At 35.3% G+C, this 19,393-nt stretch overlaps 1 protein-coding gene across 15 annotated transcripts; it reads left to right on the forward strand.

Moving 5' to 3' along the window:
- The first annotated feature begins 633 nt into the window (after positions 1–633).
- Positions 634–6,910, forward strand: LOC122593060 (stromal 70 kDa heat shock-related protein, chloroplastic-like). 15 transcript variants are annotated; one of them, XR_006322781.1, is made up of 8 exons: positions 635–1,144; positions 1,221–1,293; positions 2,254–2,876; positions 2,984–3,350; positions 3,460–3,594; positions 4,235–4,506; positions 5,056–5,095; positions 6,176–6,910. XR_006322781.1 is itself a non-coding variant. In XM_043765402.1 (5 exons), exons 3-5 carry the CDS (start codon positions 4,424–4,426, stop codon positions 6,564–6,566), a joined length of 447 nt encoding a protein of 148 aa, XP_043621337.1. In that variant the 5' UTR covers positions 2,884–3,059; positions 3,268–3,594; positions 4,235–4,423; the 3' UTR covers positions 6,567–6,910. The 15 variants fall into 15 exon arrangements, 3 of the variants coding, with proteins under 3 accessions (XP_043621337.1, XP_043621336.1, XP_043621338.1); XR_006322783.1 differs by having other exon boundaries at positions 640–1,144; positions 2,984–3,059; positions 3,404–3,594; XR_006322785.1 differs by having other exon boundaries at positions 641–1,144; positions 2,984–3,063.
- Positions 6,911–19,393: the final 12,483 nt, after the last annotated feature.

A 19,393-nucleotide genomic window follows, 5' to 3' on the forward strand; every position in this document is an offset into this window, starting at 1 on the left:
GAGTAAAAAAAAGAAAAAAAACTCTGATAGAAATTAATATGATAATGATCAAGAATATTTGGATAATGATTATTTGAATTTTTAATTTATAGTTAATCTATATGATGACATAAGCGGGAGTCAATTTAATAAAATTGAACGATTTGATTGGTTAATAAGTCATTAGTTCAACTGTCTTATAGTATATATATTAATATTATGTATTGTGATTTAAAGCAAAATTTTGTTGTAAACTTCCCGTATTTAAAAGCTTCTACACAATAAAATATATTTAAAAAACTTTTACTTAACTAGCACGTTACCCGCGCAATGCGGCGGTGGTCGGGACAATGCCGTTGTAGTGGGGGTCGAGTGTTGGTGGTGGAGACGATGTCGAGTGGTGTGGATAATTGATGTAAATGGTTAATGAAAATATATTAAAAATAAAGGATTGATAGTGTAAATTAATCATTAATGTTATAGGGTAGTGTATGTTGAAATATTTTAAGGGGTGCTAAGTGAAAATATTACATATTTTCAACACTTTCATAAATAAAAGAGACTATCTCTTTTATAATATAATATAGATAAAAATATCTTTCTTATATATATATATCTAAAATTGTAAGAGGAGAATCAATGCTGAGATTTGAAGGATTAATTAGGGTTTAAAATAATTTACCGGTAATTATGATTTTACTTGGGCTATAGATTGGCTTTTATTATGTGGTAATTAGGTTAATCGAAGTGTATATATAAATGAATCGATTGGTATATGAATAAATTGATTAGTCTGTCAATGGATTATATTTTGTTATTAATGTTGATTCATTCATATGGGGTTATAGAATTCTAATAGGTTTCAATGTCCTCATTCTTACCCTATATAAAGGGTTAAACATTGGTAGGCAGCAATATATATATATATATCCTTATCATATTAGTTAATGTGTTAATGTTGTTCTTTAAGCACATTCGATTGTCCTATTAATTTTGTGCTTCATTGTAATTGTGGTGTTTTAATTAATGCTATATTGGATTTATAATGATCGATCCATGGGTTTCTTTGAGCTTCTATCCGTTTGAATGAATGATTTGGTTACCTTTGAAGTGTGCTAATAGATCCACTAGAATTGGGGAATCCTGCTCACATTTTCTACTAAAGGTAAGACATTTTATCTTTCTTTTCTCCTATCATTTGTCATGTACAGCTTTTACATCTTTTGGTTTCCATGTGAAAGTAATAATCATTAGGTGGCTGCTGAATTGGGGAATCCTGCTCGCTAATGTAATTTGGGATTTCTTTACTTCGAGGTATACCTTTATCTATATATTTTTCAATCCAGAGTATATTCTGTATGTATATGTGTAAGATATAGGGTTACCATAATAATAAAAAAAGGAACCAGTTCGTGAGAAGGATGGGAAGTCTGTCAATATGCTTCAAATCCGGATTTTACATCATAAAAGCATTTTTCATGTTGAGACGTTGGATTTTGCATCATAAAAATCAATTTTCGTGTTGAAAAAAAAATTGCATTTTGCAGTCATCAAAATCAATTTTCGTTTTAAGACAATCTAATTTTGTATCATAAAAATGGGTTATCATGTTTGAGAATTTGGTTTTTATTATCACTGTTGATTATCAATGAACTACTCTTGCATATTTTGGATTTTGTATCTACATCCTTGAACTAAATGACTTGAGCTCATCAGCTTTGCAATAACTAGCACAAATGTTTTGACACCCTATTTAGTTCCATGATCTTCCTAAAAAGTTTTTGTGTTGATTACTTAATTATGGTCCTAAGCAGTTATCTTTTGTTATTGAAAGGTATTGTAGATGTGTAAATTTATAAACATTTTACTTGCTTGCCCTATATTTGCAATTTTGCATCAACGTAGTGAAACAACCAGAATCTATCTGAGGTAGTATGTTGTTAAATTTTACCTCTTATTCATTATCATGCTTACGTTCACTTTACATTTTCTAAACCAGACTTCTATCTTTCCTTGCATCAAGTAACAAGTCCTATTATACATCTTAGTTTCTTCACAAATCATGCATTCAGAACTTACAAATGGTACATGGACAAAACAGACTAGACCTATTTCCATGTTTTAACATATGTTTGTCTCTTTGAATAATATCGTTAGATTTGAAGCAGTGACCCTTCTTGCGTAAATACAAAAAAAAAACACAAATTTCGAAGTAGTGATTTCTATATAGATATGGATTCACCATTCATGTAGATCTGTTATGTTTTTGGACAGGACAAACTGGTATTTACGAGTTGCAGAGGGTGGATATGGGCGTGCAGTGTATAATGTATCATTGTGCTACTCTTTAGTGAGGGGGTTCTCGCAAAACCATAAGCAATCAAGGATATGGATGAATCCTGCTGCTGATTATGGACATATTCATCATTCATGTAGTTCTGTTATGTATTTGAAAAGGCGAGGTGGTATTTACGAGTTGCAGGAGGTGGATATGGGATTGTGAAGTGTATAATGTATCATTGTGCTACTCTTTAGGGAGGGGGTTCTTGCAAATCCATAAGCAATCAAGGAAATGGTTGAAGCTTGCTGCTGATCATGGACATAGAAAACCTCAGTTTGAGCATGGACTTACTATAGTTTTGTCAACTACAACTACAGTTAACAGTTTTGTTATTAGTATACTGTTCCTTTTTTGAGGGAAAAACAAAATAATACTCCCTCCGTCCCATTTGACTTTCAAACATTAATTATAATATGCTCTCTATGGTTTTATTATTTTGTTTTTATGTACTTTTATAAATATGCCTAAATGGCATATGTATGGTTCATTTTCTTTCTTTCCATCTTCATAATATCTGCAATAAGCTTTGGCCAATCGTTGAAAGTGCATTCAAAGAGTAAGGAATTGCATCTGAGATTGATTTGGTCATTGATCGTAACGTTTTAGGTGTATAACTATTTTATGTTATGAAAACGCTGATATAAAACATTTGTTGCTCTCCAGGTCAAGGGATAAAGAGATTTTATTAACGGGTCAACTCTGATTGAATAGCTGGAAACAGAATCAAGCCTCGAAACCGGTCGGTATGCGCCCTGTATATGTAGTTGTTAGGGACTACGGATTATTCGTGCTTTAGGAGTTGTCATATACTAATGCAACTGTACGTTTAATGAAATGATGAATCTTTATTTACCAAAAGTTAAAAGGAGTAAAGGGAATGTAAAGTTAAGTTTGTTAAAACCAAATTTGGATTTAGTCCGATCAATTTTGAACGAATGCTTTTATAGGGACTAATTAGGTGCTATTTGAAGATAGTTGAACAATGTCATAGACACTGGGTTACTAGCTCTCTTAGCTTGTCTTCTCTAAGGTTACCCTACTGTCTATTTCCCATGTGACAATTTACCATACTATGTATATCAGCTGCTCTATCTCATACATTTTTTTGGATGTTGCTGTATACGTGTCGGTGAGTCCAGCTAGCCAATCACAATTGTGTAACCGAAGTTAAGTTCACTAATGCCCACGTCCATTTCCTAGTTATACTCCTAAAACTGAGGACAAGGCGGCTATGAAGGCTATTTTGGGGATTACTTTGACAAGGATGTCGATAGGTAATCAAAGTAGACCTGATGATTTCTTGAAAGTGAATTTTTTTTTTTTTGAACTAAAGACTTGAAAGTGAAATACTATTGTACATTTTTTTAAATCTTCCTATCGACTACTTATTAGATACTTTATCTGTTAATGGATTTTGACTTTTTAAGGGCTGATTAGTCAAATCATAGAATCCTGATTGATGCAAAGTTAGTCATATTGCCTGGTTTTGTTCGTTATTTACTGAACAAGCAAGCAATTGAAGCTTCAAAACTGCATATTTTAAGTAGATACTTAGTTTATTCAAATTTGTGATTTTACTACACTTTTACTAATTGAGGAACATATATGTAAGGCTAAATCAGTGAAGATGAAGTCCGGGAGGTAAAATCAGATACACCTTTGAGCTATATGTAATAGTTGTTTTTAGTATATTAAGATTTAAAATGTTTATGTTTATAACCCTTAGACAATTAGACTATCGATCATTAACTTAATAATGACTTTGATCACATTTAATACTCGACATTGATTATGGATGAATTGGACCCAGACAATCTCGGTTATATCATGGTACAACATTATTAAACATCGAGGAATCTTTGATTTTAAAAAACATTACATATGGTCAACTTAAATATTTGCATTGTGAAACAGATTGAAGACATGGAGGAACTTCTGTTGTAGTCCCCTGCACAAACAGTAGGAGGAAAAATCAAATATCTAAGCGTCGCATTGGGCAAAAACTTAGAAATGAGACAATTGGCAAAGAATTTGGGTGCATGAACTTTCGATGGGGGCTATGGACAGTTTGTTTACTTGGAAAGTATATTTTTCTGTATAAGAATGAGCAGCCTACTATGTAAAAAAGGAAATGTAGTAATTCATTTGTACTTAAAGTTTCAACTTTTCAGACTCACACAATATAGGTATATCACTGTAAGCATTTGGATACACCTTAGGCTACTTTGATTTGTTTGACCCATATAGCCCGTTTCATTTTTAGTTACATTTTTTTTATCTGACCTGTTTAAGCTATTACACATAAAATTCAACCCAAAATGACCGATTTTCATACATAAGGGCTGACATGACCCATGTAATGCATTGTTTTTTCTTCCTAGCCAAACCTTAAGTCTAAAGAGAAAATGGGTCAGTCATGGTTTTGAGAAACTCTATCAGTAATGCTTTAGTGGTGTCATATGTCATTATGCCCTGCTTTAACTTTAGAGTGTATGTGTTGTCAATTAATCACAAATGGTTAGAATGCGTTTTATGTCTTTCACTTAGGTCACTTGGCCCGTTTGGCCGTTTTAGTGTCATATTTGGAAAGCAATGACTTGGAAGTATCTCATATATTTTGGAAGTGATTAATTTGTTGTTTGAAAGTAGTTTGTAGATTTAGGGTGTTTTTCATGTTCATCCACATTAATGTCTTGAAACTATACTTATGAGGGCCTATTATTAAATATTTGCAGAACACTGCTGCAAATGTCAGACCCAGTCAAGATTATTCAGGTATGAATTTTCCGATCCCAAGGATGTTAATGTATTTATTTGTTTCCTAAGCTGTAATGTTTGTATATATGTGAGTGTGGTCAAATTGAGAGGGATGATTTAATGGCTTAAAATGTGTAGATGTAACATTAAAAATGGGACTGACACAGTTAGGTTGGGTTGACCTAAACACTTTGCTCAAATTTTCCATCTATTTTGAAGGTTTTTTTTTTACGAAAGTTGTAACAAATGCTGCATCATTTCTATAACATACATTAGAGAAGAATGGGAGCCTTTTGACGAATTTAACTGTTTTAAGCTAATAACTTTGAGACGGTTGGGATATATATAGAAGAAAGGACGAACTTGATTTTTGACTACAGATTCGGTACTTGACTTTATGTGAGTTGTTAATATATTAAAGTGGTTTTGAAAGCTAAAAGTTGGGATATTTTGGCGGTGGTTGAGCTGCCAACTGCTTAGTTTTTGTTACTATTTTATTGGATGGTCTTAACCAGTCGCTAGCAATAAAATTAAGGAGTGCTTGGTTTCAGTAACTTGCGGTAGATTTGTTGCTCGCATTATACCTGGGTTATTTGCCCCGTTTAACCATTTTGTATCAATTTTGGGAGTCTAATCTGGATTATTTAGCTTTTCAGAAGTGATTATTTTGTTATTTGAAAGTAATATGTAGATTTAAGGTCGACTCATAAAATTTGCAGAAACGGGTCGGCTATAATGGTTTTGTGGCTGTTTTTGAAGGGATATAACTTTCTGTTATTTTGTTTTAGTTAAATCTGAAAGTAGCTAATGGTGTATGATTTGCATAAAATGCATGTGTTTAGGTATTTAGAATTGGGCTGCAAAATTGCCGGTTGGAGCTGTTGGGATGAGTTTCCCGCAGCCAAAATGACTTTTGCCAGTTTTTTTAAAAAGCTTTAACTGTTTGAATATAGGTTTGTAAGAGTATGACGTAGGAGGTTTAACGTGCATTTATCTATAATTATTTTACCTAGGCATCACCCATTTTGTGTCTAGATTATACATAAGTGAAATTGACTCATTGATATTAACCTAAGGGTTTACTTGGTGTCTATACAGGTACATTTATATATGGACTCCATTAGAGGCCAACGAAAAATAAAAGAAAAAACTCATTCTGAAACAGGTTCAAAGAATGGTTAATGGAGCTGTAAAGTTTGTAAAGGAAGACAAGGAAAAGAGAGATGCCATAGACACAAAGAACCATGCAGACTTAGTTGTGTACCAAACAGAGAAGCGGCTTAGAGAAAGAGAAACTATGCCACCTTCGCTTCTACCTGCAAGACATTATGGCAGCCAAACTTCTGTCCGGGTGGCTGAGACCGCCATGACCAACACCTCCAAAACCGCATTTGGAGCTACCATCATACTTGACGACGCATTAAACAATTGGCATCGAAAGAACCTCCAAGATTGTAGGAAGTGCACAAGGGATATATGCATTTGCTGACTTAAATGGTTAATGGTACTAAATTAGGGAGGTATCCACCATTGACTTCGGTCAGAGAGATGCCGATTGTTGGTGGAAGTGGGCTTTTCCGATTAGATGCTCATGATATGGTTTTATGAAATGACTTTCATCAGCTATTTCAAAAACCGGTAAAAAAAATACATGCAAACAATATATTTAGGGATAATGACATACGAATGTAACTACCTATAACCAAATGGTTATATAATGTAGTGACCTATTCAGGTGGCTATAATGTATGCACTTATGTTTTCTTAACTATACTATTGTAACGACCAAACTCCGTGTAAGATAATATAAAAGTTATAAGATTTTTTTTTTTTTACCCAGGTGTGCCACCTGCTTATATACATGTGCCACATTTTTGAGTTAAAACCAGAACAAAAGAAAATATGTGCCACATGCCAAATTTCATGTGCCACATATCCTGACTTTCAACTTTTCATGTGCCACATTCATAGTGTATGTGCCACACAAATGACCCAAATCCGAACAGAACCTAAAATGTGTCACATACATTTTCTGTACGTGCCACATATTTGGGTTGAACAACAAAAAGACCCAATTTGACACTTACTCAACTTGTAATCTTTCCAAACACAATTTCTAAGCTTCATAACACTACATTTCAGATTTCAAACAAGTATTTGACATGATATATGATAATTACAACCATTGTTCGACCAAAAGAATCAATGTACAACGAAACGGCTCGCTTACCCGAGTCATTGACCTACTAGATGCTTACAATACCATATACAATCCAAATAGCTAAAAACTTGACCTTATCACAAGTTTTATATCAAAATAGACATGTTTAACCAAAAATAACATGTATCAAGAGCCAAAAGGTACCAAAAGGATGTTCTACCCAAATTACCTAAGATGCCAACCTTTGAGATGGCAAAAGACTTCACTTGAACTTCACTTTACAACCTCCTTGCTCTTGCTACTACCAACTCCTATAAGAGAGTTAAACACTAAAATGTAAGCTACGCTTAGTGAATACATACACATACAATCATAATCATGTGAATTCAACTTTGTGCATCAAGCACCATATAAGCCTTGCAAGCTAGCCTTTTCATACAAATCAAACAACATACATTCATTTTCAACATGGCCATGGATATTTTGGCTAGTAGTAATTTACCCACCTACTAGTTCTTACATATAACATGACTAGTAGGAATTTACCTACCTACTAGTTCTTACAAACAATCAACTATGGGTCATAGGAATTACCCACCTATGACCTCAATAACAAGAAAATGATTATATGCATATACACTCACCTCAAACTTGGCTACTTGACACAATAAGGCTACAAGTTCAACAATTCAATCTTCAATACCTATTCAAGAATAAACACATATTATCTATGAGCTCCATGACTCAATTGCCTTACATGTAACTACTTGCATTTCTCAATTCTAACATCATGGTGTTTGGCTACTCAACACTTTTCCAACAAAATTCCAAATTCTCATAATAAAACTTTATTTCTTAATCACTAGCCAAACACCATAAAACATAAGATTCTTACCATGGGGAATTTTCATTAACATCTCTTTTAATCAAATTATCCATTTATAAATCAAATTTAGTTAGGGTTTTACTTGAAAATCTCCAATAACAAAACCTCCAATTCTAAGGCTAAGAACCCTAAATTTCAATAACAATTAAAACTAAGATTAAGAAAATAAATACCTCAAGAGTGAAAGACAAAAGATTCAGGTTCTCAAAATCACAATTATTCCCCTTTTTCTTCCTAGAATTTTCGGCCACCACCACCTCCAATCAAACTCTCAATTTCAATTTCTAAGATAAATGGTGATGATTATTGTTATTGTTCAAGGATTAAGATTCTTTAATTTTTGATTTGAAGATTCAATTGCATGGATTTTGGAAGAATTTTGAGAGATGAGTTAGTTAGAAGAGAAGTGAAACTTGAAGTGGGAAATATAAGTCACAAACACTATGTGGCTGACTTTCTTCTCAGATGGCCACGTCCCATACTAGATTTTTAGTGGGTTTAATACCCGCTAACCACTAAAGTTCCAACTAAATTAACCCCTTAACTCAAAACAAAATACTAGGAAATTAATTTTGTAACACCCCGCTAAAGCGGAATATACGGGATGCACAGACAAGTACAAATGCACTCAGTACAAGTTCAACACAGCCATTAAGATTAATCAAAGATCAAGAGAACAAAGTCATTACAAATCATAATTAAGTCTAGATCAGAAGTACAAATGTTATTACAAAATTTAACTGAATCAGAATAGTCAAATTCATGGGACAGAACAATTGTCTCATAGGACAGTACTTGAACTGGAATAGCAATAAGGCCTTCGTAGCTCCAGGACTTGTATGCACGAACCGTCACCAAAAGGATGAGCTTAGAACGGAAGACTCTTATGCTAAAGACTTAGTATCTAGCCTGAAAAGCATGTAAGTTCAAAGGTCAACTACAAAAGTAGTTGGTGAGATTCACATAAAGTACTTTATAAATATACATAAGTCTGATATGTATAAAAGTCTAGTCAAAAGTCTGTATGCCTGTCAAAAGTACCTTGCTGTAATAACAGTAGATTAGAGTCCGTAATGTACTTAATATGTATGTCTATTATTACTGCTAATCCGCTTGGCCATAACGAGCTATGAAAATTCAGGGAACTCATGTAATCAGAAAGTATATAAGTACGAACTAGGTCAGAACCGGTGACCAGAGCATGTGATCAGAACAGGTGATCAATAAGTCTAGGTAATATGCATTCTCCTGTCCTGAGGAGAATGAGGATGGACCTACCCTAACAGCGTTGTCCATAATACCTACGGTCCATACCCAGAACAGGTGGGAGATGAATTGATAGCAGTAAGTCTTAGGTCTCATACATAGACAATAAGTACATACAAGAATGTATTCAAGATCCTGCCCATTCAAGATCTAGAACACACATTTAGAAAATAAGTATCATAACATAAATAGTCTGTCAGTACATAGTCTGTCTGAAAATAGTCTGTACATAAATAGTCTGTCTGTCTCAAGATAGTACATAGTACAGTCAAGAAAATATATATATAAGTCTGTATATATATATAAGTACAAAATAGTTTTCATGCTTTTCAGTCCCCGATAAAGAACTTTAAAAATGTACGAAGGGGGGATAAGTGAACTCACAGTGATCTGGTACAATATAGAGAACTAGTACAGTGAACGAGTATAAAGATAGATAAGTATATCTATCGAGATCCAATTACGCCTTGCCGGACTCCTACGCACGTAATAACCATATAGAAGTACATATATTAGTCTAAGTGATTATTCAAATCACAAATGACCTTGATGAACGGATGATTTGGTCCTTTGAACGTTTTGACTCAAAATAGTTTTAACTGAACTTTACGTACATGAACTGAACGAAAGTGAGCCTTAAGTTCGTTTGACCGAACTGAACGAATTTAGACCTTAAATTCGTTTGACTGAACTGAACGAATGTAGACCTTAAGTTCGTTTGACTGAACTGAACGAATGTAGACCTTAAGTTCGTTTGACTGAACTGAACGAATGTAGACCTTAAGTTCGTTTGACTGAACTGAACGAATGTAGACCTTAAGTTCGTTTGACTGAACTGAACGAAGTTTTTTGTTAAATTCGTAAAGCTAATTTCGTTTTGAACAAGATAATTTCGTTTGATGTTGCAGGCATACGGACATAAGACTGAACTTAACAAAATCACGAGTTTTGAAGATTAAGGCATGTTACGACCCAAATTTGATCACAAAACAGTTACTAGACACATTTAAACATAAACCCATTAACCTTTAACACGTTTTTGACATCAATCATCAACTAAATCATCAAGAACACAAGTCTAAAAGGTTTATTTTTAGTTTCATCAAAACATAAGATTTGTTGTTGTTACCTCAAAACCGATTGCAGAAACACGTTTTGATGATTACAAGGAAGCTAATGACATCAATGATTTCACCAAACCAACCAAAATCTGGAGATGAATTTAGTGTGTGTTTTAAGGTGTGGGAGTGAGTGAAGAGAGGTAGGAGGTGATGAATAGTAAACTTTTAGGGTTTTACACTTTCTTTTTATACCTTACCATAAAAATGAAATTTCACAACTACAAGGACCATTTTGCAATTAATTTGAGCTGAGCTCTTTTATGAACTTTTAACATTTACGAACCGAACATATTATATTATTGAGCGTAATCACGAACTCGTCGTACAATATTAATATTTAGATCAATTTGAAGTTCATATAAGCTCATAATGAACATCTAAAGTACGTCTAGAACTCATATAAATTAAACTGTCTAGCCGATCCAGTGGCATATGTACGTTTCTAAGAACTTAAATAGAACATTTGTGGAACGGTTGTTACAAATTTGATGTCAAAACTACAAAAAGGGTTAATATTCTATTACTTTAAATTATTGGGATGCTACAAATCTCCCACACTTACAATCGATCACGTCCCCGTGATCCATGCCATGTGCAAAGACGGATAGTACACCAACATGTCATGCTCGGTTTCCCACGTATACTCAGAGCTCTTATGGTGTTTCCATTGTACCTTGAAAGTGCGTACCGTCTTATTGTTTATCCTTCTCAACTCTTCTTCAACTATGGCAACCGGTTCCTCGACATAAGTTAACTTCTTGTCTAGCTCGATTTCATTTAATGGAACACACGTCGCATCATCAACAAGATATTTTCGGAGTTGTGACACATGAAAAGTGTTATGAATGCAAGATATCTCTTCGGGCAATTCCAATTGGTATGCCATTTTGCCAACACGGGCTACAATCCGAAACGGGCCTATGAACCGTGGACTCAACTTTTCACGTTTGTGAAATCGTAGCAAACCCTTCCATGGAGATACCTTTAACATAACCCGGTCACCAACCATAAACTCAATGGGCCTCCTTCTAACATCGGCATATGACTTTTGTCTATCTTGGGCCACTTTAAGCCTTTCACGAATCTCATCTATCTTTTGTGTAGTTTTGAGAACAACATCAGTTCCTCTTAATTCTCGTTGGCCCACTTCTCCCCAACAAATGGGAGTTCGACATCTTCTACCATAAAGCATTTCGTACGGTGGCATCTTAATACTAGAATGGTCGCTATTATTGTACGAAAATTCTGCCAAAGGTAAGTATGCATCCCATGGTCCTCCAAAATCAATAATGCATGCTCGTAACATATCTTCCAATGTTTGGATGTTTTTCTCTCGCTTTGACCGTCCGTTTGCGGGTGGTATGCGGTACTAAAATGTAACTTAGTACCCATATCTTCATGGAACTTCCTCCAAAAATGGGAGGTAAATCGAGTATCTCTATCCGAAACAATAGAGACGGGGATGCCATGCCGAGCTACAACTTCTTTCACATATAAATCGGCTAAAACTTCAGAAGATGATGACTCACGAATGGGCAAAAATAAGGCACTTTTCGTTAACCGATCTACAATCACCCAAATGGAATCAAATTGATGTTTGGGCGTCTTGGGGAGTTTGGTAATGAAGTCCATAGTCAAGTGCTCCCATTTCCATTGTGGTATATCAAGTGGTTGGAGTTTCCCATACGGCTTTTGATGCTCCGCCTTAACTTGTAAACAAGTCAAACACTTTTCCACATACTTGACGATGTCTCGTTTCATACCCGACCACCAATAATTGACTTTTAAGTCGTGATACATTTTCGTTGCGCCGGGGTGGATAGAATATTTGGACTTATGTGCTTCATCGAGAAGAGTTTTCTTCAACGTACACGAGAATGGAATCCAAACTCTTCCATAACGAACCATGAGACTACGAGAGTCCTTAGAGAGATGTTGCAATTGCCCTTTAATTCTCTCTTGTTTGGGGTCACGTTTCAAGGCTTCTTCTTGAGCTTCCTTTATTCGTTCAAAGAAGTCGTTTGTAAACATTACCTAAATAGGTGAAACACGGATTGTAAAATGAGAGCTTTTTCTACTCAAGGCGTCGGCTACCACATTGGCCTCCCCGGGGTGATACAAGATTTCACAATCATAATCTTTCAATAAGTCTAACCACCTCCGTTGACGGTTATTAAGATCACGTTGCTCAAAGAAATACTTAAGGCTTTTATGATCAGAATAAATGGAGAATTTAACGCCATACAAGTAATGACGCCAAATCTTCAATGCAAAAACAACCGCCACAAGCTCTAAATCATGGACGGGATAGGACTTTTCATGAGTTTTTAATTGTCTTGAGGCATAAGCGATAACTCGCCCCTTTTGCATAAGGATACAACCAAGACCATGGAACGAGGCATCACAATACACCGAGAAATCTTCAACTCCATCCGGCAAAGTAAGAATAGGCGCTTGGCTCAACTTTTCTTTTAGAGTTTGAAATGCACCTTCTTGTTCACTTTTCCAATCAAACTTCTCGTTCTTTCGAGTCAATTTTGTGAGAGGTGAAGCCAACTTAGAAAAATCTTGAATGAATCGACGGTAATAACCCGCCAAACCAAGAAAGCTACGAATTTCCGTTGCGGACTTAGGAGATTCCCACTTCATGATGGCACTTATTTTCGCCGGATCAACTTTAAGTACATCTTGATTAACAACATGACCGAGAATTTGCACTTCCCGTAACCAAAATTCACATTTGGAAAATTTAGCATATAACTTCTCTCGGTGAAGGGTTTCAAGGACTTCACGAAGATGTTTCTCATGATCGGATGGACACTTCGAATAGATCAAAATGTCGTCAATGAAAACGATGACGGATTTATCAAGAAAAGGACGACATACACAATTCATAAGATCCATGTAGGCCGCTGGAGCATTTGTCAACCCAAAAGGCATAACCATGAATTCATAATGGCCATATCGAGTCCTAAATGCGTTTTTTGGGATGTCTTTTTCACAAATTTTAAAATGATGGTACCCCGATCGAAGATCAATCTTTGAAAAATAAGAAGCTCCTTGAAGTTGATCAAAAAGATCATCAATACGAGGCAAAGGGTACTTGTTTTTTGTTGTAACTTTATTGAGTTCACGGTAATCAACGCAAATCCGTAAACTACCGTCCTTCTTCTTAACAAACAAGACGGGAGCACCCCATGGTGAACTACTTGGGCGAATAAAACCCTTATCAAGTAGTTCTTGGAGTTGATCCATCATTTCTCGCATTTCGGTTAGAGCGAGACGATAAGGAGCCTTGGCAATAGGTGTAGCACCCGGAATGAGGTCGATTTTAAAATCAATTTGCCTATCGGGAGGAAGACCCGGTAAATCATCGGGGAAAACATCTACAAACTCGTTCACAATAGGAATTTCAGACATCGATTTAGATTCCTTATTGGAATCAACAACATGAGCAAGCTTTGCACCCACGAGAGATAAGTCAACGGGCTCGAGCGAAGGTGCATAAAGGCAATGAGTCTGGATTTCTTTCACCGTAAATAATCATATCTTTATCGTTAGGAGCCTTAAGATGAACACTTTTATCGGTATAACAAATATTTGCCTTATGTTGGCCAAGCCAATCCATACCCAAAATCACATCAAATTCTCCCAAACCCATCGGAATAAGATTAGCTTTGAAATTCTCGAAGTTGATGGTTAAGCTACAACCTAGATACGCATTTTTAATCATATAGGTTTGATCACCCGCTACCTCAACCAATAAAGGGGGTTCAAGAAAAGACAACTGTAAAGGGATGCATTTAGTGAATCGAGTAGCAACAAAGGAACGATTTGCTCCGGAATCAAATAAAATCTTAGCGGGTTTGTCATGAACTAGAAAGGTACCTGACACAACGTCGGGAGACTCCTTAGCTTGAGCATCCTTTCTTAGATGGGGATAGACAAACCCCGGAATGATGTTTCCCATAATTGTTGCAAGTGGGAATGTTTCTTTTGTTAGAGCTACTCCCCGAACTTCCACTAGGCCGGAACTTCTAATTTGGAGAGTTACCTTGTTCCGCCTTTCTCTTCGATGACTCATCATCCGGCATGCCTTGTTCAACTTCATGCCATCTCGCCACATCCACAAGTTGGGTGAACGACTCAATTTGAAGAAAAGTGATCTTCTCTCGAATATTCTTGCGAAGCTTTCGGTAAAAATGCTCCTTTAACAACTTGTCATCCTTCAAATATTCCGGACAAAATTGGACTTTGTCGAGAAATTTTACCCGGAATTCATTCACATTCAAAGTGCCTTGCGAGTCATTCATAAACTCACTCCTAAGCCTAGTCAAATCGGCTTCGGATCGAAACTCTTTAAAGAAGGCTACTTTGAAATCAACCCATTCCATTCCCACCGTTGCATCCTCGCCCTTCTTGACAATTTCACCATCCCACCACAACTTAGCCCTATCACATAGCATGCTTGACCCATACAAGGTCTTATCTTCGGGTGGAGTATTTGTGATGCGAAAGGCTCCCTCAATCTCGTTTACCCACCTTGTGCTCACAGTCCGGTCGGGATCCCCATTGTATTTGGGTGGGTTAGCAATGGTGAAGCTCTTAAGGTCATAAGGCTTCTCACTCTTCAGCTTTGGTCGTTCATCGCCATCTTGTGTTTCCGGTACTTTTTCTTTCAGGAACCGTTTATCGAATTCCTCTTGCACCGCGGAGGCAACTTCTTCTCTTATCTTGAGGGCGATAGTATCACTCATTACGCCCTCAATGGTCTCTTTCAACTTCTTAACTATAAACAGAGAGAAATTCTCCAAAGCCTTCCTGATTTGTTCACTAATGAAGTCACTACTTAAACCTTCAATCAACACGCTCTTATTCTTGTCGTGACTCGATCCATCTTCATCTTAAGATGAAGCCATACTAGACAATTCAAAAAGCTCATCAATAATACATTTCATTCACTATTTAGTCTCTAATACCCCCAAACCTTCATGTTCGATCATTTTTGTATTTAGTAAGTTTAACTTAAAACGTAATAGCTTATGATCGAAAATAGGCCGACTTTATTATTATCATAAACTATTTCATTTTAAACCAATCTTACGAAACACTTCAACTCTCAAACATGAATCATCCAAACCTAAGGTCAAAGTCAAATTTCCTATGTTTCAAGTCTAGGTACCTTAACTAAAAGATCGAAACCTAAATCCCTTGAACCATGACTCTGATACCATAAATGTAACGACCAAACTCCGTGTAAGATAATATAAAAGTTATAAGATTTTTTTTTTTTTTACCCAGGTGTGCCACATGCTTATATACATGTGCCACATTTTTGAGTTAAAACCAGAACAAAAGAAAATATGTGCCACATGTCAAATTTCATGTGCCACATATCTTGACTTTCAGTTTTCTATGTGCCACATCCATAGTATATGTGTCACACAAATGACCCAAATCCGACCAGAACCTAAAATGTGTCACATACATTTTCTGTACATGCCACATATTTGGGCTGAACAACAAAAAGACCCAATTTGACACTTGACTCAACTTGTAATCTTTCCAAACACAATTCTAAGCTTCATAACACTACATTTCAGATTTCAAACAATTATTTGACATGATATATGATAATTACAACCATTGTTCGACCAAAAGAATCAATGTACAACGAAACGGCTCGCTTACCCGAGTCATTGACCTACTAGATGCTTACAATACCATATACAATCCAAATAGCTAAAAACTTGACCTTATCACAGGTTTTATATCAAAATAGACCTGTTTAACCAAAAATAACATGTATCAAGAGCCAAAAGGTACCAAAGGGATGTTCTAACCAAATTACCCAAGATGCCAACCTTTGAGATGGAAAACGACTTCACTTGAACTTCACTCTACAACCTCTTTGCTCTTGCTATTACCAACTCCTATAAGAGAGTTAAGCACTAAAATGTAAGCTACGCTCAGTGAATGCATACACATACAATCATAATCATGTGAATTCAACTTTGTGCATCAAGCACCATATAAGCCTTGCAAGCTAGCCTTTTCATACAAATCAAACAACATACATTCATTTTCAACATGGCCATGGATATTTTGGCTAGTAGGAATTTACCCACCTACTAGCTCTTACATACAACATGACTAGTAGGAATTTATCCACCTACTAGTTCTTACAAACAATCAACTATGGGTCATAGGAATTTACCCACCTATGACCTCAATAACAAGAAAATGATTATATGCATATACACTCACCTCAAACTTGGCTACTTGACACAATAAGGCTACAAGTTCAACAATTCAATCTTCAATACCTATTCAAGAATAAACACATATCATCTATGAGCTCCATGACTCAATTGCCTTACATGTACCTACTTGCATTTCTCAATTCTAACATCATGGTGTTTGGCTACTCAACACTTTTCCAACAAAATTCCAAATTCTCTTAATAAAGCTGTTAGGTCCAGATTTACTGGACTCGCTCCAGACGTAACTACTGGAGCCCTCTGAAGATTTGTCCAGAAATTATGTGAAGACCAGTGAACAACTTACTTGTATAGAAATCTGGATTCCACCAGATTTGTTCACTGGACTTCACTCCAATCAAGATCTTTCCACTGAAGAACATTCTCACTGAAGTCGAAGACTGAAGTCTGAAGAAAGAAGTCTGACAAATAGCGGAGCTCACTAGAAGACTTACCAGATCTCCTGACTGGAGTCCTTGTCAGTGTTCTAGACCTTACAAGTCTGAACACTGATTACGAGGAATTGACTTTATGCCTTTACATGCCTTTAACCCGACAATCCATTTGTCTTTTGTTAAAAGCCTTACACGCATGTAAAAGTGGTTGGTTAATTAGAAGACAAGTCACTATCATGTGACTTTATTCTTGTACTTTAATCAATGCTTTTAAGGAATTAATATAATTTCCTTAAATGCATGTAACCATATTTGTACGACAAAAAGAATATTATATTTATTCTTTTTGCCTATAAATACCAAGTCACTTCCTCGTCCAAATTACATACTTTTGCAATTTGGTGCCTTTGCTCAAATACTTTTGATCTAAACAGTCATACTTCACAACTTTAAGTATTTCAATCAAAGAGTTTATTTAGCAAAGATTAGATCACTTATAATTCATAGGTTGTTTAGATACTTACTTTGTAATATCTTGTTCCGCAACAACCTTGTATTTCATTTAACATCAATAAATAAAATACACTTGAAAATTACATTGTGTCTCACCATTTACTTATTTGCTTATCTTTATATTGCTTAAGTACGTATTACGTACGTTATATATTCTTGCATTTATATTAATCGTAATACTAGTCCAATCTAGTGCTTACTTGACGTTTAATACTAGTCATCTCTAGTGATTACTTGACTTGTTATTCTACACTTGTGGGTTAAACCATCGAGTAAGGGACTTCACAAAAGCTTTATTTCTTAATCACTAGCCAAACACCATAAAACATAAGATTCTTACCATGGGGAATTTTCATTAACAACATATCTTTCAATCAAATTATCCATTTATAAATCAAGTTTAGTTAGGGTTTTACTTGAAAATCTCCAATAACAAAAACCCCCAATTCTAAGGCTAAGAACCCTAAATTTCAATAACAATTAAAACTAAGATTAAGGAAATAAATACCTCAAGAGTGAAAGACAAAAGATTCGGGTTCTCAAAATCACAATTATTCCCCTTTTTCTTCCTAGAATTTTCGGCCACCACCACCTCCAATCAAACCCTCAATTTCAATTTCTAAGATAAATGGTGATGATTATTGTTATTGTTCAAGATTAAGATTCTTTAATTTATGATTTGAAGATTCAATTGCATGAATTTTGGAATAATTTTGAGAGATGAGTTAGTTAGAAGAGAAGTGAAACTTGAAGTGGGAAATATGAGTCACAAACACTATGTGGCTGGCTTTCTTCTCAGATGGCCACGTCCCATACTAAAATTTTAGTGGGTTTAATACGTACTAGCCACTAAAGTTCTAACTAAATTAACCCCTTAACTCAAAACAAAATACTAGGAAATTAATTTGATGTCAAACTATAAAAAGGGTTAATTTTCTATTACCTTAAAATATTGGAATGTTACAACTATGTAAGATTCTTTTTATTTGGGTCAATCAATGTAAAAACCTATGTTTTTTTTTGGCTATACTATGTAAAGTCTGTACATATTTTACATAGTATAGCCGAGAAAACATAAGTGCATACATTACATAGCCACATAAATAGGTCACTACATTACATAACCATTTGGTCATAGGTGGTTACATTTGTATGCCAGAAACCCATATATTTAAAGCATAACGTGCGTAGCACGGGCTTTTAAACCCTCGTTTAAGAGAAAACTTCTATTCAATAAAATATATTTAAAGATCTCCAATTACCAGCTTTTAGCTAAAGCTACCCGACATCTGTCCCGGTCACGATACAGATGGAACCTGTCTTGAACATCATCAAAACTTGGTGTCAATCCGGTCCCATATTTTCCAGTATTGATACGGGATCAATACGTTACCAGTATTTCCATGTTTGGGGATTGTCCTGATATCGTACAAAACTGATCCCGAAAACTATCAAAAGTTTCAGGTACCGGGACCTGGACGATATCCAGGTATGTCTAGTATAATTTGCTCATCCCTAAAAGCGACAAAGCATAAGGACGATCAGTGATCGTGGTGATCGAGTGTATCTTACTTCTGTTTACTCTAAGTTAACTACAACCTAAACAATTATAGTTAAAATGTTGTAAAATATTATATATGAAAAAAATACAATCACCAAACAAATAAACTATTAAATTAGAGTTGCAAAAAAGTTACAGCAAACAACTTGCAAA

Source organism: Erigeron canadensis, chromosome 3 (genome assembly GCF_010389155.1).
Source record: "Erigeron canadensis isolate Cc75 chromosome 3, C_canadensis_v1, whole genome shotgun sequence".
In the NCBI taxonomy this organism is placed as follows: Eukaryota; Viridiplantae; Streptophyta; class Magnoliopsida; order Asterales; family Asteraceae; genus Erigeron; species Erigeron canadensis.